The following is a 21,025-nucleotide window of genomic DNA, read 5'->3' as shown; positions in this document are numbered from 1 at the left end:
ACTTCCTACATTATAAAGTGAACATACAATGTAGACATTTCCGCCAAATTACAACACATAATACAAAAATAAAACATGAGTAGGTTGTGTTTACCCAGTGCAGGGGGAGCTGGGTTCAGATCCATTTGCGCACTTATTCTTGGGTAAATTGTCAGAAACGGAGTCTAACTTCAGGTACAAAGACGGCTTCTTCACAGACAGTGGCTACATGAAACACAAGCAAATAAAGCAGACACTTTTTTAAATATCGGTACACATTTTACAACTTAGAAAGAAAGTACAAGTATAAAGAAAGAAAGCAGCAAATATTTCATACAATTATTTAAATAACACAGAATACTCACAGGCGAAGCGGAGCCAAGCTTCTCCATATACTCAATCTCATAGTCTTGCACTGATGCAGAAAGACAAAAATAAGTCTTAGAGTCAGAGGAAGAAATGGAGAGACATATCTAGCCAGTGTTGAGCTCTGGACTGATGGGTTTAGAAGCTGAGGCAGGGCTGTTTGTTCATTATATCCTCTCTGACCTAGATTGGTTGCGCCACAGAGCCTCAGGGAAGAGGTGGCTCTTTTGGAGGACAGAGGGCAGTAGAGAACTCGGCCATATTATTTCACGGCCAGAACAAAAATCAATAATGTAGCTAAATGAATGTAGAGGAAAGTGGCTGGTGGCTGTACTCATAGGCGGATTTTGCGGGGGGCAGCGGGGCATTGCCCCCCCTAGTGGCTGAAATATGTTACAGCATTACTGCGTCTAAAACTGTTCCAATACAAATATTTCGTATATCAATATTTTAATAAGGTAGGACACTGGTTAATAATATTGTAGCGTGTTCAAGTAACCAAGGGATATAGTAGTTATCAAATAAGTATAAGATGTGCACAGTTATGTAATGCACTGTTATTGGGGAGAGACACCGCCCCTTCCATATGACTGTGTGTGTACGGCGGGCATGAGGCGTGCATGACGGGACGAGTTGTGTTCGTATGTGGAAAAGTCATACTCAGAGCGGTGAACGCTGGCTTTATTGCTACTGTATCCGTAGCACCCCACGCAATAGTTGGGACTGTGTACTGTCGTCAGTAAAAAAGGTTTGCCCCCCCAAGCGCAAATGTCAAACTCCGCCTATGGCTGTACTGTAAATGATGGTTTTAGCTTTTAATATCTTTTGAGCACCACCTATCTGCAGTCTGCTTTGATCTATGTCAGCATTTATCAGAACGCAGGTGGCTGGAGATACAAAAAGAGATCCGAGAGAGTCAGACAGCTAAGCCTCACCTGGAGTCTGATCAGGAAGACTGTTTTCATTAACAAAGGACGAAAGGTCGCTCGGCTGAGGGAAGTCTTGCTGCTCAGAATTCAAATCTGCATCCACGTTGTGTAGGGCTGCCCACTTATGACTAGTGGAGGAAGCCAGCTTCTCCTCATCTGTGGCGTGGTCGTCCTGTGGGTGGAGGGAGGGAGTTTCATCTGGTGTAGGATCCTGCAACACAGAGGAGGTAGCAGTGAGATGGGAGAAGGAAAACATTTAGCCAGACAGTGAGAGAGCCAAGTGTACATAAAGAAATAAAGAATCAGGTACACACCTCGGATGGGTCAGATGAGGATTTCTTTGGCGACCTCTTCACTCTGAAAGTGTTACTGAGAAAAAAAAGTTCAATCATCAAGATCCAGAGTCCCTGCGGGCCTTCAGTACACAACTTTTAATCAGATCCAACAGTCACTGTCTAACACCAAGTATTGTAAAAATTGTATAATTCCAAATCCTAATATGACAAACTGGTTCTGCTTTTGCATGAATGACAGGATATTTCCATAGAGCAGCATTACCATAATGTGAAATAGTACCACTTACTGTGTGTGGCTGAAATGAACAGAACAGTGAAATATTGTGACAAGGGATGAATCTATATTTAGTGAGTGCACAGAAGTAGTGAGAAATGAATATTATGTTATGAAGAGTTTACTTGTCACACAAATTAGCGATGACATTGATGCATACACAATCTATTACTGTAGATGTGATTAGTAGGTTCTTACTTTTTCTGTTACCTCAGTTTTCAATGTACAGATCCTGTGAAACATGGATTCTCAGAGGATTTGTAAAAAAGTGGAAGTTCTTCAATTGCAATTAACCACAACCATCATGATTCATTATCCTGTTTATCATCAACGACTCTATGAGACATCTGGAATATCTGGGCAGCACTGTGTCACTAGTAAAAAATGTTTACCCATTGTATCAAGGATATCATTCCTAACTGAACTCATAAGGATTGAATATAAATGGGACAATAACCCTAAAAAACGTTATATGTCTATTAAAGTATTATCATTATTATATTGTAAAGCTTTTCTCAACAATAGCCGACAATGAACACAAGAGGGAGCACAAGCACTTCCTGATACACACTTGCGGATGTGACACAGTGGCATATCAGTACACACTGATCTATAAAAAAGAGATACAAGGTATGTTGTCGGCTTCAGGAGAAAAAGATAATAATAAAAAATTTTCCATAAAACTGAATTTGTTCCAATATCTACACTTTGGAGTACGTTCTGAAAGAAAACATGAATTCCGTGTAAATGTTTTGACAACCGATCGATGAAGGCAGAAAAAAACTTAAAGGTAGGGTAGGTAAGTTTGAGAAACCGGCTCGAGATACACTTTTTGTTATATTCCATGGAATGCTCTTAACACCCCGATAGCAATGAATATCTTAAGTGCTGTGACAAAAAATCCATAAAAAAATGTCATCTGTGGAAGCCGTAATACTGTAAAAAGCATGACCAATCATTTTAGCCGGCCCGGCTAAAATAACTGGATGGCCTACCTGCCTGTCAGCCTTCCATCTGTGCACAAACTTATCTCGTGCCCTCATTGGTCATGTGCGCGTTCGTGTGTGTTGGAGGAGGGGCTCTATAAGGAAGTGGCAGATTTTCTCCGGTTGTGTTATTTCAAATTCTAGCGATCTCGAGCCGGTTTCTCAAACTTACCTACCCTACCTTTAAAGGCCATGTGTTTTTAAGTTTGTCTTTCGACAGCATATTATTGCAATCTGTTGCAGTGACCTCTATTGGAAGAAGCATTTTAAGCCTTTAACACTGCTGACCACACCCATTGTAATACAACATTGGACTTTTGTTAACTGTAAATGGCAATGTGTGTGTGTGTGTGTGTGTGTGTGTGTGTGTGTGTGTGTGTGTGTGTGTGTGTGTGTGTGTGTGTGTGTGTGTGTGTGTGTGTGTGTGTGTGTGTGTGTGTGTGTGTGTGTGTGTGTGTGTGTGTGTGTGTGTGTGTACTAATTGTACAATGATGTTTTTACCATACATGTGTCCCACAGTTAAAAAAAAATGGGCAGGATTAAAACTGTTTAAATGAATTGTTTGATCATGGGCTCAAGGGATTATGATGTCTCTGTTAATATGAAGAGGAACATCAGGGCAACATGCTGCTTTTAAATAAGTCACATGGAATTGAGGGTCAAAAAGGGATGGATGGTTGTGTTGTCCCTGTACTTACAACAAACAACATAGAGAAGACACACCCCTGGACTTCCTGTGACATATGAGAATACACAGACACAGGTGACAGAGAGGCAGACAGAGACATAATAGACAAGAGAACCACGTACAAACACAGACTAACCTCACCTACAGAGAAGCAGACGTTCCCACACATAAATACATTGTTCTGTCATTTCGTGTGGACTCTCCCATGTACGGCCCTTTTGTAATAAACTGTTAACTTACGATTTGATAGGAGTTTTCTTCTTCTTGGCAGGTTTGTTCAGATTTTGGTCCTCCAGTTCCCCAATGTTGTCATTGTCAATTTCATTGTCAAAGTCATTGGATGACAGTTCAAAGGAGGCGGAGGCCGTAGGAGGGGAGTCGGCCATCTTATTGGACGATTTGAAAGGGTCTACAGAGTCATCAAAGTTATTGGAGTCAAAGGAGGGTCTTGATAGTTTGGGTGAGTTGGGGATGCCTTTCTTAGTAGTAAATGGGTTGAAGTTGGGATCTTCCCACTTGTCAGAGTCAAACTTGTAAGAGACTGCAGGAACAGGGATATCCTCCTCGTTGCCATTGTGTGTTGCTGTAAGATCGTTGTCCAGCTGCTCCGTCTTAACCGGAGGGGCTTTCTTCAGCCCCAGCCTTGGTTTCCTCAGAGGCATCTTCCCACCAGGCTTCTTGCCCAATTTCTTAGGCGGGGGAGGGGTCGCCTCACAGCCCTCCTCAGAGTAGTCAAACTCCAGCCTTACTGACTGACGGTTGGGGACGATGGGTTGCTCTTCAGGGTTTGTGATCGACTTTTCAAGAGGAGCTGGTGGGGACGGCTCCACAGCAGACACAGAGGGACTCTCTGGGGGGGGGGGCTATAGGAGCACACACAGGACCTTTACGACCAAGAACGGGGGAATTGGCAACTTTACTTCCTCCAGTATTGAATGGGTCAATGCTCTCAAAATTATCTGGATCCCATTTGTAGGAGGTAGTAGGGGGGATGGGGGATTCGTCTCTACCTGCTGGACTGCCCGGGAGAGGGGTCTCCTCCTGGCACAAAGGTAAGGCAGGGATAATAAGGCTCTCCTCTTGGCTCGTATGATTGGTCTCCTCCGGCAGAGGAGGTGGAGTCTCCACACGGTTCTTCCTGGTTCTGCGGAGGGTTCCTCCGGGGCTCGGGGTTGCAGACCCTCCCTCTGCTTCCTCCTGAGGCTGGAGAGGGCTGGCAGTACGAGGTGTTGCCCGGTTCTTGATCTCCGGGGTGCTGCTGGATGAGGCTGGCCTCGGACTCTCTGGGTTGGAGTTCTGCCTGAGAAGAGGCTTCTTCTTCAAAGACCCAGAACGGACTTTCTTGGGCCTGCGGAGCGTCCCTGGTGCGCTCTCGGTACCTACGCTAAAGGATTCAGAATGTAGACGGAAACCTTCCACCGATGATCCGTCCGACAGACCAGCAGTGTCTAGTTCTCCTCCCTGGAGGCTGAGTGAACGGGTAAGAGCAGAAACCTCAATGTTGTATTGGCCACTGGCTGCAATGGGCCGGTCCTCATCAAAAACAATACACGGGGAATGGCATGTTGCATCAGCTGAGGGCAACTCAGAGGCAGGATCACTGACTGAGGAGTCTGCTACTGCAAAAGATGGAGAGACGTAACGTAAAGAGCTTTTAGCTGCTAAAAAGCATAACATCCAAATTGAGTGAAACTGGTATAATGATATGTTTGAACTGGCTTATGTGTTAGATTGAGACGTGAAACAGGAAGCCTTCGTGTAGACAAAAGCTGTAGCTGACTTTTTTTAACACATCCAATGAATACTGGTTTATTCCACTAGATGGTGCACACAGCCTGTCTTACACCTGCATATTTATGGCGGTGTACCAGAGCATCATACTGTAGAAGAGCTTTGCACACATCATGGCAACATTTTCTTACTCTACCTTTGTCATTGGATGTTTGCTGGGTTTGGGGATCTATAGGATGAACAGTCTTCACTGGAGTTGTGGCTTCAGGGGTCTCAAATGCTCCATCAGAGTCTGAACTCCTATAATAGAAGATGAGCATACATCAGACTGATATCACTTGAACTGTAATGACTCGGAGTCATTGACGCCATGCGAGGGTGATCATAACTTCTCTCCTTCAGAAACAGGACATCACGAAGGATACTTTTATTTTTTTGTCGGTATCAGGTTGGAGGCAGGTGCAATTACATGTATGTGAAGAAAAGAATCCCTGTGCTAGTATGTGTTAGTGTTTTCTTTTTTTGTAAACTGTAATGTCTACAAATGAAAACACGGAATCTGCAGTGAGATGACAGATAATGACACAACTGAGACACTGAATAACCCCACCTCAACACACTCATGCAACACCCATACAAGTCCATCTAAAGGTTACACAGAGTAGGGAGGGACTGAGGGGAAAACCGAGTGGAAAACAGAGCAATTACTATTTTCTGCAAGATAGGCTGTAAAAGAAATCACACCGTTATTCTGTATTGATTATTCTCAGCATTACACATACACACAAAGCAAAGCCCTCCAGAAAACCGGACTACGTAGGTCGGTGCTCCACTGATCAATGTATAATCTGGCAATATGTCGCCTCAGCCTGCAGCCTGTCTCACCTCTGTCTGATCGGCTCCAAAGCATCCCTGATCCTGCGGTCATGTTGTGAGCTCCAGGAGAAACTCCGTAGGAGCCCCAGACCGGGATCAGAGCCCGGGCTGTCACCGTCTGATGCCCCACCCAGCAGTGTGTCCCAGCCCCAGCGAGCCCACTGCAGTGGAGACAGAGCCTGCCACGTACTCACTGCCATGACCGGCTACTCCTCTCCGCACAACGATGCTGCTGCCTGACACACAGGTAGACGCCCACCGCCTCTTCTTCAGATGATGACTAAAAGACCACCAGTTCCAATCTTCCCTATTTTTTTCCTCGTTTCCTCTGTATTTTAATATCTCTTTGTTTCCAATCTACAATCTTATTTCTTTCATGCTGCTCTTTGTCTATTGCAGCCCTATCAGTCTGTCTCCTCTCCTCACCAGTAGGTAATGATGCCTCCCAATCTAAATGAGACTGGCTGCAGAAGCCCACTGCCTGCATACTGTATATTCTCTCCCCCCTTTCTCTCTCTTCCTCTCATGCTCTCTCTCTTGCTCTCCCTCCAGTTTCCTCCCTCCCTCTACATGTCTTGCTCCTGAACTACTTGGCTGTATCCACCGAGAAGACAAGGCACCCTATTGCCCACCAGCCATACATTTACCATTTACCAGTACTTCACCAAATGAATATCATGTCCCTTAATGTTTAATGCGTTTAAATTACTGTGTACAAATGGGTCATTCATACAGACACACTGAAACTGAAGAAACCTCCTTTCTTTTGATAATACTGAATCCTGAAATGATATTAGTGTGTGCATGTGCAGGCGATGGCTTCACCAACACATCCTTTGACAGTAGGATTTAAATGAGTGTTTCATAATGTCCATATAAAATGGTAAGGAAAATGTCATGACTAGAGTAAACTGTGTCCTTATTGTGGATCCTTTCACAAATACAAGAGCCTAGATGGTAGAAGAGACAGGGACCCCCACGGTTAAATGACACCTCTATGTCTGCACACTATATTGATTTAGCTCAACTATAGGGATTTAGCTCAAGGCATTGTTGAAGCCATTCAGCATCCTTTGGGGGTCATTTGTCAAACATGTGCACGCATACATGGATCAAATAAAAGCCAGTAGTACAAAAGACATGGGGGGCCTATAACACCATCACGCCATCAATTCTGCCGATGCAATACAATTCCGGTCTCACCCACTTATTTGATTGAGGTGGCTTGTAATAATTGTCTTTTGCTGTCATGGTCAATATGTCGACTTTCCCTGGGGTCATATCACAGCAGAGATGGAGGTGTATCTAAGTCAACACTATGGCAGGAGTAACACGTTTACTTAAGCACCAATGTAATTTACTGTGAAATTATATAGACTACACAAGCTCCAACAGGGTCTAAATGATATGAGAAGCCTGTTAATTACATTTTTCTATACAAAGTGCAATAAGCTAACCCTAACCCTATCCCTCACCCAAATGAAGCAAAAGCACTAGCAATACTTTGGGTAGTGTGATGCAGAAATTAGAGCACATAGTAAAGAAGGGAGCCAGAGCTGTAATCTCTGTGAGGGCCCAGTGTGTCCCAGCAGGATCAGACTGGTCTGCCTGGAGATCCATCTGGATCCTTCACTGGAAACCAGGACCATAGTGTCACATGGTCTGACAGGCAGTGACACAGACAGCTCCAAGGACAGGACCCACTTACAGAGAATCAAAAGAGCTATAAGAAATTCAGCTCTCTGGAGATTTAGTTTTAATGTGTGGCATTAACATTTAAATATATATATATCATTTTGTCATAGGATGATTGTAAATAGAACTTAATACAGTGATATAATAAGGAAATTGGGTCTAATTTCAACGTTCCGTCCATGTCCTTGCAGAGGATATCTTTCACGTGACTGCAACACTGTGTTGCTATGGTAACAGAAGGTTGCTCCCGCCGCCATATGTTCCACGCTGGCAGGAAACACGTTGGAGGCTCACAGTCTAACACACACACTGAGGCTTGCCTCACGTGGTACAGTGACGTGTTATATGATATTGAAAACAAATAAATGCACATTGAAAATGACGCAAGTCGCTGCTGCATAAGCATTATTCATGAATCATTTTGGTGAAAGCAAGAAAAAATACATAATTATGTGTTTATTCTACCTTTCTTGTTCCTCTCACAATGCTTGATATTTGGTATTTATTCAAAACAAATCATACAATGAAATGAGTGATGTAATTAAATAAATAAAAAGGTTGAATAAAATCAATCTTGGAATATCTCCTGTGTTTTTTCAGCAGCTTTTGTCTGTTCTGGATGCAGACAATAAATAGAAAGAGGAAAAGCAGCGCTGAGTGGGTGAGGAGTCAGGGTATGGGGGCGAATAGAAACAAAGAGAGCAGCAGTGAGTAGCATCCTCTCACAGGCGGAGATGACTGCCTGGAGACAGGATCTCTGCAGCGTGAGCGGGGCAGGGAGACGCTGCACTTCAGACAGCCAGACGTGTCTAAAATATAACTCGGCCTGTCTAAACAGCTTTCACTGTGCTGGAGGGAGAGCCAGCGCCATCCCCGGGGAAGAGGTGGAACTGGGCTACACTGACAAGAAAACCTAACACCACCTGCTATATATATATATATAGATATATCTATATACATTCTTCCCAAAAATAAGGTGTTGGATATGCAAAGCAAGCACTTATCTGCTCTTTTTAAAGATTTGATTACAGAATTTAGGAGGGACTAAATGTGATTAGCTCTAAGCAGCTGTGTGATTAGCCTCAATGGATTAGCTGCACCATCTTCATCAAAACTCTCTCCATCTGCACTCCAATCATCTATCTTTTTTTCCGTTCCAATGCTACTGTCCCTTTAATTGCCTGGCACCCTCTTTTTTGTTCCATTTCTACAATCATCCAAGAATCAACATGATATCTCTTCATTTTTTGGGAGCTTTCTATATCATGTTGATTTGTGATCTTATGATATCATTTTGGGCATTAAAGGATCTACTGATTGTCTGTCAGACAAAAAGGAAAAGAAAAAGCAGTTAAGTAAAATGGTCTATGAAGCAATTCAATGCACTATTAATTGTTCACATGCTTAGCCTTATCATACATGTATGTCACTGACTGAACTAGGATTTATAAATTAACCAACATAATTTCCACTTAATAAATAAAGTAACACTTTTACTACTGTTGGGGTTGAAATTATAAAATAACTGCTGATTTAAGGGGTTTTAGGTGGGAGTTTTAACCCCTATTTTAGTGTATAAATACAAGTTTTCTATCCTAGAAAGAAACGTTGTTTTGCAGTATAAACATGAAAATACCTGGAAGTAAACATTTTACACCAAAAATGTAACTGTAAATGTATATATATATATTCTTTTTTTAAATAAGGAAGAGAGTAAAATCATATTATATATAACAGGCAGTTATACCAAGAGTCTGTCCCTCATAACACCATAAACAGTGTATGAACTGAAGACACCAACAGAGGGAGCTCCTGTGCTTCAATCCCGTGGAGTGTCTGAATCTAAAGCATGACATCATAGTTAAACATCATAACAACCTATTTTAATTTTACAAGAGCCTGTCCAGTTTCTCCACACATGTGATGTGGTGAGCCAGCATGCAGGGGAAAAACGTTGTAATGGAAAAAGAGCACATAGTGGCTCTTGTGTTCTTCAACTTCAGGAAATGAAATCTTATGGAGAATCATTCTGCACCTTCTGCAGGTCATATAAACAGAGCCACGTGTCTCTCAGCTCCACCCAGACTGATGTCAGCTCTCAAGTCTGGTGTCCCTTTAAAATCCAATCAGTCTCAAAACAAAGAAGCAACTGAGAGAAAATAGTGTCAGACTAAGATTATGTCCATGTGTAATACCTCAGTGAGCCTAATCTGAGACTTCACAAGCAGATGGCTCACTAACCAACAACAGGCCAGGTCTGTGAGACAGAGCACCAGCAAGGAGGGGGTTAAAATATCCATTTTGAAGATGAGATCAGATGCTTGGTTCATTCAGTAATATCCCAACCCTCACCAATGCAGACACAAACAAAGTGCTCACTAGTTTAAGATTCCAGAATATAATGGAAATTAATTTGCTTAAAGGTGGGGTAGGTAAGTTTGAGAAACCGGCTCGAGATACACTTTTTGTTATATTCCATGGAATGCTCTTAACATCCCGATAGCAATGAATATCTTAAGTGCTTTGACAACAAATCCATTAAAAAATGTCATCTGTGGAAGCCGTAATACTGTAAAAAGCACGACCAATCATTTTAGCCGGCCCGGCTAAAATAACTGGATGGCCTACCTGCCTGTCAGCCTTCCATCTGTGCACAAACTTATCTCGTGCCCTCATTGGTCATGTGCGCATTCGTGTGTGTTGGAGGAGGGGCTCTGTAAGGAAGTGGCAGATTTTTTCCGGCTGTGTATTTTCAAATTCTAGCGCACTCGAGCTGGTTTCTCCAAAATTACCTACCCCACCTTTAAGTATTCATTTATTTTGATTTGGTGCCTAACATGTTGATGTGTGAATGCTTTATATACTATAACTGCTTTTGCCTTTGTTGCACAACTAAGGGAGTTTAACCAGTACTCCGTCCTCTGAGTTCTGAATTTATCAGAGCTTGGAGAAGAAAAATGACTTATGTATTATGCTATAAATCATTCATTTCTGCAATACAGCACACACACACATACAGTCCCTCTTTCCCGCTTATCCCTCTCCTCTGGTTCCCCTGATTCTTCTTCCCCTGTGCAGTGGTGTGTCTGAGATATAAATAAAACAGCAAAGTGGAGCACTCTTGCTCGGTCTCACTCCCTCTCTAACTCTTTCTCTGATCCGCAGTTATTCCTGAGTTATCTTCTTCCACCCCCCACACAGCGTGTTCTATTTCAACACCGTCACTATGTCTTGCTTCTATAGTCCTGTCCTCCATCACACAGAACAAAACATCTCCCCACCTGCCTCCCAGCGGCACCTCCTGCACTCATCGCCTGATTCTGGTTCCCACAGGCTCTGCTGAAGCACTACCATCTTTCTCAAACACACACAGTACTGTATCCGAGGCACACTCATGCACATGTGTCTGTGCACGTGCTCACATTGTCTCATCCGTATTTACATCACAAAAGCACACAACAACAATGACGTGCTCAGTACGTCAAATTGGAATGAAGTGGATTTTATGGGTGTTTGCATGGAAAGATAGGGACGCAAAAAATGCATTAAACACTGAAGAAGAGATGTGTGTCAGGCTTCATCCTGCAACAGTATATAACAACATGGCGAGCAGACTTTTACTCACAGGTGACTGCATTCTGCATAAGAAATCACCCTGCATGCACAATGAAAAATATGTTGCATGGACGGCCAATTTAAAGCCATGATTAAATAAACATGACAGAAAAGAGGAAGCACTTGGAGCTGCCTTTTGACCTTTTGTTAAATAAAGTGATTTTCTTGTTTGTCCTCTGCATGTTTACCGACAGAACACTGAGACGGTGGAGTCACACTCACATGTGTTCTTGAGAGAGAGAGGGGGTCTCTCCTTGATCCATGGACTCGTTGGCTCCCATTCTCACCTAGCTCTGCCCCCCCTGCCTGCTCCTGTTTTCCAGCCACCCTCCACATCCACCCTCCTCCCCCCTTCCCTCCAAAACAACCTCTCCTGTCGCTGTTGTTGCCGAGGAGGCAGGCAGCCTGCGTCCGTGGAGGTGAGCGGGCGGCTGAGCGTTGCTGTGCTGCAGTGCAGAGGATGAGCCGCTCGCATCAGGAGCAAAGCAGCGGATGATTAAAGGCTCCTCACTGTCTGCACAGCATCCCTGAGCCGGTGCTGCTTCCCGGAATATTCCTCATTTGGTGGTAAAATGATGCAACACCAGAAGGAATACAATTCCTAAGAGCAAAAATGCCAAAAAGAGAATAATCCAAAACAAAAAGGATGAAATAACAATCCTGCTTTCTTGCCGTCTTGCATGAGGTACCTCCTCTGTGTTTTGCTTCCAATATTGCTGAGCTGTGCTGCTGCTCTCACTGCCTCCTCCCCCCTCCACTCTCTCCCCTGACTCCAGCCTCCTGTGCCTTTAAAAAGACAAGCAGCTTTTTTCTCATCCGCTACCACGAGCCAAACAATAGCAGACCCCCCAAAAACCCCACTGACGAACAGGGGCTTTCTCTTTCACGTTGTCGGCCCCCTTCTGACACCCTCCTATGGCAACAGTACATGGCGAGCCTGCTTGTCTTCCCCCATCTCTCACCCAGTGACTTGCACAGTGAAAATGTCATGTGTGTGCCTCCTTTTCACACAATGGAAGCTTCCAGCACTCGGCGTGGCCAACCAGAGTGAAGCCTGAGGTAAACAATAGACTCTGAGAAACGAGTATTGGTGTGTACTATTCAAATCTGACCCTATTATGTTCTCTTTCATTCAAGTCTTTCTACCAGCCTACATTCACAAAACAGACAATATTAGACCAAAATAACTCCAACTTTAAAATCCTATATTACATGTTAAAGGACAATTATGATAACACATCAACATGTTAGACATAAGCACACATTTGAGCATAAAAGCTTAATTCAGAGGTGTCATTCGTGGCATTTAAGAGACAAGAATATATGCTACATTTCTAAATGAATTCAGTCTCTGGGATTAAATCCCTGGACAGCATGCATGGTTGGTGATCTAATTTACTGGCACTCTCATCAAACCATGAATTGTATCAAAGACCAGAAGAGCAATAATGATATGCTGTCTAGACATGTTGTGCAATTTTTCCTTTCATTTAGACATCTGTGTGTGTGGGACAGGGGCGTCCTGTGGGATGGAAATAAGAGCAGGTTCTTCAAATGTCCCATCCTAAGTCAAGGAACGATGGGAAAGAGAGGCATTGGAAATATGAGAAGAATTAATCCATTGTACACTCATGGGAAAGTGAGGGAATGAGGGCTCGCCACAATAGCAGATCCAGCCTGGAGCAATTGAAGTCGCACAAACTTGCTGTACACAGGTTTCAGGTGAAGTGTCTCTGCCTGTGGCCTAAAGACACAGAATCTCCACTTCCACTGTAACATGTAGAACACTAAACCCACTGATCATGCCTAGACTAACAACTCGTTTAAAAAGGGGCAGTGTTTTCATGTAAACATGGAGTCCATTAACTTGTGTTCACAAAGAATATCGATGTGTTCTAGTCTCGGATGGGCCTGTTGGTCGATGTTTTACAGCCCAAGGGGACAAGTAAATAGCTGCCCACTCACAACGCCCAACATACACCCCTAAAAATATTGATTTCTTCTGCCATCCCCACCCCCATACCAACCCAAAGATGTATCTAGGGCAGCAAAGAATGTAAGTGTGAAGTACAAATTCCTACCCTATTGTATGGCTGACAATAACATCCTCTCTGTGTCGCTACTTTAAGAGTCTGGCCTTGCACTGTTGTTCCAACTGCAGACTGAAGAAAAGGAAGAAATAAAAAATTCAACGAACTCAGGCACTGGAAGAGATGGCTGTGGCAGTTCTTTCTGAAAGATTCATAACAGCGCTCCAAAGGAATCAGAATCACTAGATTTAAAATATGTGTAGCCTGCAAGGGGGATTGAATATAACAGTGCATACTACTGAGCAGAATGTGATGGGGCAGAACCATTTGTGGTGTAATGGGTGTGGATTGAAGCTTAGTGGAAAGATTGGCAATACATTCTTTAGTAAAGCATTTCCGTAGACAAAATAATATAACCTCAATATTCAGTACTGTTAAAGTAAAACTTGAGTGGTGATAGTCGAGACATTTAAATGATGAGTCTGAATCACTGGTAAAGTCTCAAATTAAACTAGGAAAACAGACAGTATGCCCCTTAATTCGACACTGCTAAACTCAAATATCCGAGATCATTTAAACAACAAAAGCAAGACAAATATTGCACGCTACTGCAATCACAAGATCTATCCACAGGTCTTTGTGGGTGGTTAACAAAGCTCTGCAAGTTGCATACTGTTTAAAGACATGTTTTGAGTAATCCTGGTTATTTCTATAGTTATCTGTATTATAGATATTTGTATTATAGATATCTATGACAACACCCTGGGCCGTGATCAGTTCTGAATATCTGATGATCAGGCAGAGTAAGAGCCTGGAGCGTTGTTCCTTGTTTGCCAAGAAAAGGCTGCATCGCTCCCATAAGCAATCCCATCTGTTGTAATTTATTGTCTTTTATTGTGATTGTAGAAATGTGTTTTTTTTATGTGATTGTAGTTATTACATGTACAGCACTTTGGCCCGACCAAAAATCGTTTTTAAATGTGCTTTATAAATAAACTTTGATTTGATTTGAGAGGGGATGAATTCCCAGAGGCTGTTTCTCAAAAACATTCACTCTTAAACGTTATCTGTGTGCATTCAAAGTACATCCTAATAATACATTTTTAAATCATGTGATATTGTTTCTCTTTGTATCTACAAAGCCGATGATAATAGCTATCAATGGAGGAATCAGGGAACTTACATTGGAAACCTTATGATACCCATCAACAAATTATCTTAATCACTGACATGTGTTGTAGATGAGATAATAGTGAGAACATGTTTGTCACAAGCACAAGTGAAGAGAGTTAGTTTGTTAAATATTTAAAATGCATTGGTTTATATGGCCTTCTCTGTACTGTCAAATATAAGACAGAGATTGCTGTATAAATAATCACAATTAAGGATATGGGTTGAGCTGATTTGGTGAATCTAGCCAAAAAAGATCTGATGTGCTCCTCAATTGTTAGCTTTGTTCATGACTGAAAGCATGAGTTCAAAATGTGTGGGAGTTACTAATAGATGAATAATTAAGAATAATTATCAACATCAGAGGAGAACCTTGAGTTGTTTTTTATCTCATAAAAGTGATTTAATTTACTCATGCAACTCTTAATGAATCACTCATTCAAGGACGTAGGCTGGCAAGCATTTGCCCAGCTGAAGTGCCCTTGAGGAAGATTATCTAATACCATGAATCATCGAGGAGCTCCACGGGAAATGCATTACGTTATTAATGGTAAAAATGTGATGTTATACTGCTCTTTGTTTTGCATGTAGCTTTGTTCTAAAACAAATAAACAAGAGTGAAACCTTACTTAACACCTGCACATGTTCTGGCATAGCTGGTCCTGTGTGTCTGCAGGCAACAAGAGTAATGTGTGAAATCCAGTCAGAAAGCTCCCCCCCATCCCCCCCCCCCCCCCCTTTAACCGCTACCTTACAGTCCTCTCTGATATCATAAATAATATAACAAAAATGTGCTAGCCTTGCCTTCTCAAAATGCTGGTGTTCTCTTAGAAACAGAGGCAAATAGAAAGCCAAAGCGTATCAAGTCAAAAGCAAAATATGTATAATCTACACAGAAACCAAACAGTTGTTTCCATCCAACACTGATGCTAAGGGAGATACATGAGAGCAGGTGTGTGTCCCTGTGTTGCTTTCTTATACCTGCAGCATTCATACAGCAGGGTGCAGACACAGGCTGGCCGTACAACATGAACACTGCACTCTGAAGGGAGAACACCCTCTGCTGGTTGTAACTGACAGTGCAAGCACTGTCAAAGTGGCTGAGTCATTCCCTCTTTAAAAGTAGGTATTTGAGATAAATCGCAAAGCCTGGTGTGATTTTCGCGGAATGTTGATTATTATGAGAAGGGAAGCTGTGTGGATAGCAAAATAATAAGAACATTTAAATGTCATCAGCATCAGTGTTATGAGTCACTAGTGTAATACACAAGCAGCTTAAATGGCAATAAATCTTCCATAAAATGTGTGGTTGTGGGTGCGCTATACTTAATGCTGTAATGTTAAAAACATCTACATGTAAACATTTCAGCCTGATGCTTTTGCTATACCAATAACGCGCCACAATTATACATGTGAGTTTTCAACCACTGAGTTCATACATAGAAAATGTCCTGAAGTAGACATGAATGGCAATGCTCTGTCTGATTATATCCACCTTCCAGCTACCTTAAACTCACTTAAATGTAAATCATGTTTGTATCATCCACACAGAAAAGTGTCCAAATGCTAAACTAAGCTAACCACCTGTAAGCCCTAGCATTTCCCATGTAGAATTTGAGAATGATATCAACCATCTCTGCAAAAAATAAACATAAGCTCCTAGAATGTCAAACTATCTCTTTAAGAAACAAAAAAAAGGGAACCTGATGGGTGATTGCATTTCCAGTAAACTCTCTCTCTGTTCTGAAGCCCTGAGAACATCAAAAAGGTTATTCAGTGTGCCAGATGTCCATTTAATGCTGTAATTTGACCTGAATTGGGCTTGAAAGGATAAGGACATGGCTACTTTTCGTCAAACAGGCTAAAGGGACTATAATGAACACGGGACAAATCTTATGTGAGGCATTACAAACAAAGCAGAGCAGGGTCATAAAAGAAACACATTGGACACACATTTTTAAGCACAGAAAAGTGCAGTCAGCTGACAGTCAAGCAGAGTTCATGTTCATACCTTAAAGGAGGGTGGCAGGGTTCAGAGGCAGGGCAAGGGTCCTCACTCTGGGAAACAGGAGCTACAGGAGGGGAGGCAAGGGCTGGAGGAGGAGGGGGAGGAAAACAGGGAGAAGCAGGTGGGGTTCCTTCAGGTGAGTGTCTCTCCGGGGGTGTGGCAGGAGGAGTGGGGAACTCTGTGGTGTCTTGGAGGTGACGAGGGAGGGCGGGCAGGAAGTGGTTTTCGGATGCAGGAGGTTGGGGAGACGCAGGGGCACGGTCACCTCTCTCTGCCTGCTCAGTGAGGGAGGACCTGCAGGGGAACGCAAAACATCAACAGAGAGGCCGAAACAAGAGGGCCAAGTATGGAGATTTGGAAAGCCCGCTGACAACACACTACATATCCCTCTAGAGGAATTAACCAAGGCAGACAGTAGAGAAACATGTAGCACTATGCACCTAAAGCTAGTAGTAATGTGTTGGAAACTTCATAAGCAATGGAGACAAAACTCAGAGAGACACATGGAGAGCTGGAACTTTGATGGCAAACACTGATGGTTTATTTGGAGTAACGGCCGGAGAACTGACAAGACATGTGCTGCTGCCACCAGGTGACACAGCGGTTGCCAAACCAATTCTGAAGATCTCTACCCCAGACCCATGTATTTAGCTAGTTCTGAGAGAATAATCAACATTGTTCATAACAAGATAAAGCACTATAACACCTCTATCAGCTGACGCCAACAGGCAGGAATAGGGAGACAAAAGGCTGAGAACACAGCAGCCCAAGGTTGAAGGTGCTCAGTGAGGGCAGTGCAAACTGATCAACTGGGTCAAAGGTATGGGCCTAGGAAAATATTTCCCCAACAAGTATCTTCAAAGATAAAAAGCTCTCCACAAACATCCTAAGAACACTTTGTCGTTTAAATGACATGTAACCCCTGTCATTAGTCCCTTTACATGGAAATCCATGTTTCCCTTGCTTGCTGTACGTGCCCTGCAGTGAAGTAGCCTGCATGGAGATGTCTGCCTCTGTCATCATCGGCCACCTGGTGGAGTGGATTTGGCCCGGATCCAGGCTGGTCTTATCAGGAGTGGTAGGCTCTCTAATCTGACAGGCAATGCGATGGACGCCCATGCAGCTGTTCCCCACTTGGGGCATGCCTCCTGTTTAGCTCTAAAAATACCCCAGTAGCCTCTTCTGCAGAGCTTCACAAAACCTCCATCAACTAAAACACATTTACAGGAGTGAGGCATCAGGTCGGCTGCTGCCGCTGAGCTGCAATTTTCCAAACGTCTCTCCAGCTCATTTCACACTGAAATTGAGCTCTGTTATCCTCCATCTCTCTCTCCAGTAAAGTCAGAACTTAATAACATTTAATGAGCGTGTGTGCTTTTCTTAAGGGCGTAGCAAGGTAAAGTTTACATCTTACACAAGTCTGTTTCCCATCATCCCAACTTAAAACTACATCATTTTCTAAACGCTGCAGGATGGTTGCATGAAAAGAAAACGTCCTACAAATCCATACATGAATTTTTATTTGGTCCCATTCCTCTCATTACGAATCCGCAGTCGGTGACTTACGCCAGCAGGCCAAAGCTATACATATGTCAGCATCTGTGGCCAACTTGGCACATGCACCCTGGAAATAGAAATAACCAAGTCACAACACAGTCTGAGCAAACCGTCATAAGACTCGCTGCTGCCTCCAAAGATGGACACGAACTGCTATGGAGCACATAGAAAGATAAATCAAGCGCATAGGGGAAGAGACAATTGGCAGAAAATAAGATTATCCTGGACACAAGTGTATAGTATTTACTGGTTCAGTGGGTTGTATGTGGGGATAATGACAGCTGATCCACTGAGGTTAACAGCAGAAGCTTTCCAACTTATATTCTTCCTGAAACAGTGTGTGAGGGGGAGCACATGTGCAGTTTTCAGCAACACACTTTTTCACATCAGTGCAGTTTTGTTGGCATAAACACCAGAAAGCTGTCCAATACAGGGTTTTGTACTGTTGGTGAGTCAGATTTATGAGCAGTTCTTCAGAAGGTCAGTCCAGCGATACATAGACGTCATTTTCTGTCACAGTCCAGATAACAAACCTGGTTCTCTAACCTCATCTTTCATGACCATATTGAGTAAACAAAAGGGACTTTGATTGTACTGTATTGAACACACACCAGTTAGTGAAATCTACGGGAAACAGCTGGACCTAAGAGACAATAAGTCCAGGGCCAGGCAGGGTGTTTAATGGTAAACAGAGTATAAACAGAGCTGTAAATAAAACCAGCTTTTTCTAGCGCTGCAACAATGAGGACCATTTCTGTCATGCAGCCATCTGATAACTCATACTGTCCCCTCAAACACACACACACACTGCACAATCAAGAACACATTGTATATATTAAAAACGCGTATTTCCTAAATAATAAACAAATTATCTTCTTCCACAACATAGATTGAATATTACATAAAGTCAGTTGAGTGTGGTTGAATGACAGATTTTACTACTTCACTTATGGCAGGAGAACCGCATGAGCCTACAATTGCCATGGCAACTAGTCTATTTACAGTACAGTGTGGGCCATAGCACATCCTACTTCCTTTTACTTTAAAAACATGGATGAGAAATATCCTACATACCAAGCTGAGTAGTCACAGTCATACCCAAAGTGATTCAATGGAAAAAAATGGCTTTAAAGAAGATTTTATTAGAACTAGTTGTGCAACATCTATAAAAAAAGTATTATGGGGCATTAACATGTCACACAGCAGTCTCCCTTTTCTGCAATGCCCATAATAATTGTACTCTTTAAATTAAAAGTCTATGATAACTTTTTTGAACACTCACACAGTAGTCTAACAGAGGATAAGTACTCGACACTAGCATGTCTCGCCAACAGTGAATCATCAACATGCTCTAACAGGTTACATTGTTTTTAAAGTACAGGGTACATTTCGCAACTTTTTTCCTTCTTTTCCTGCCTTCTGCCTCTTGGTCTTTCTATGTTTCTCTCCCCTCCTCTCATGTGGTGAGGTCAGCAGAGACAGAGCGTAATTAGCACTAGTTACCTACAGACCATCTGTTGCATCCACCTGGAGGGACTTACACAAGAACGCCAAAGAAAATAGGGCACCTACTTCTTGTCAACTTACCCAGAGTTCAGCCATTGAGGAATCCAACACACGCCTTCAGGGCTGTTTTAAAAGTAAGTGATGGAAAAGACTTCTCTGAACTCAGAAACAGCAGAGCCAAAGGGTGTACGTCTCAGTCCTTCTGTCCTCTGCCTGTGCTTCTGACTGACTCTGTCACACACACTCACGCCGCAGCACATGCTCCAGTGTTTCTCTTTACTCTGGCTTTTGTTCCACTCTGTCTGGTCTGTGAAAATGACTTCAGTGGGGCTGAGTGCCTGCCCGAAATTCCTCCCACTACAGGCTTCAGTTCACAAAGCCGCACAGACTGAGCAGGACTGACAGCTAGGACAGCCTCTAGGGGCGGGGAAAAACCATATGTACACACTCACACACGTACACACTCACACACACACATCATTGACCAGGCAGTCACAATTCTAACTCTGGTACCAAGTGTAACTTTATATATTGATGAAACCTATGGAAATAGCGCTGTCACTCCTCCTCCCTAGGACAAGCCTCATGTCTCCAACAGCAGTGATGGGGCAAGTGTTGTGACTGACAGGCAGCAAGTGCTACTCTGGCATGTGTGACGGCTCCTGGTCATTCCACAAACAGCAACAGAGAGTGACAATTAAGACAGATAACTAAGAAAGGCTGAAGCTCAAGTGGAAATAAATCAGCAGCAATGATTTGACTTCAATAGAGTATCCCAAAAGACATTCCTCACATAGTTAAAACAGTGGAAAAACACTTTCACAACACATCCTTGCACAATTTGTTCAGATGGTCTACCCAGAGCTTTTAAAATGCTTGAATAAATACTGAATGCCCACATGAAGGTCCACACTGGTTAAGTATGTATATTTATCCTAGTCATCAGTTTGAATAACGTTAAGGGTTTACTGAGCTTTCACACAAATCAGTGATACTGCGTCTCATTCATCCAAGCAGACACTGGTAAATCGCTGCAGACAGCAACAAGCGACCAGACGCCCTCGAGGTGTATGAAAGCCAAACAAAGCCACCGAGGGTACTCTGAAAGCGCGTGGAAATCCATTTTAATGTGTGACAGGCAGAGCTGCTGAGCTGTAAAGCACATGGCCCCCTAAGAGTCCTCCTTTTCACAAATACAGTAGGTTTGCTGCAATAAAATGCCTCGGATAAATCACTGTAATGGAAATGTTATTATACGTTTTAGGAAAGCTATCGGGTCTAAAAAGCCATTTATAAATCATTTTCATGTCTGGATTCCT

The 21,025-nt window shown here is 42.9% G+C and overlaps 1 protein-coding gene across 1 annotated transcript in view; it reads right to left on the bottom strand.

The window, feature by feature from the left end:
* The window catches only part of tacc2 (transforming, acidic coiled-coil containing protein 2), a 49,489-nt gene that overhangs the window by 8,020 nt on the left and 20,444 nt on the right, over positions 1-21,025 (bottom strand). Inside the window, 8 exon segments of the mRNA XM_034151971.1 lie at positions 95-204; positions 345-394; positions 1,281-1,485; positions 1,589-1,643; positions 3,759-4,380; positions 4,382-5,137; positions 5,446-5,549; positions 16,647-16,937. Coding sequence (XP_034007862.1) covers positions 95-204; positions 345-394; positions 1,281-1,485; positions 1,589-1,643; positions 3,759-4,380; positions 4,382-5,137; positions 5,446-5,549; positions 16,647-16,937 — 2,193 coding nt within the window.

The sequence above is a fragment of the Trematomus bernacchii genome, unplaced genomic scaffold (assembly GCF_902827165.1).
Source record: "Trematomus bernacchii unplaced genomic scaffold, fTreBer1.1, whole genome shotgun sequence".
In the NCBI taxonomy this organism is placed as follows: Eukaryota; Metazoa; Chordata; class Actinopteri; order Perciformes; family Nototheniidae; genus Trematomus; species Trematomus bernacchii.
This window is presented reverse-complemented; position numbering and strand designations above follow the sequence as displayed.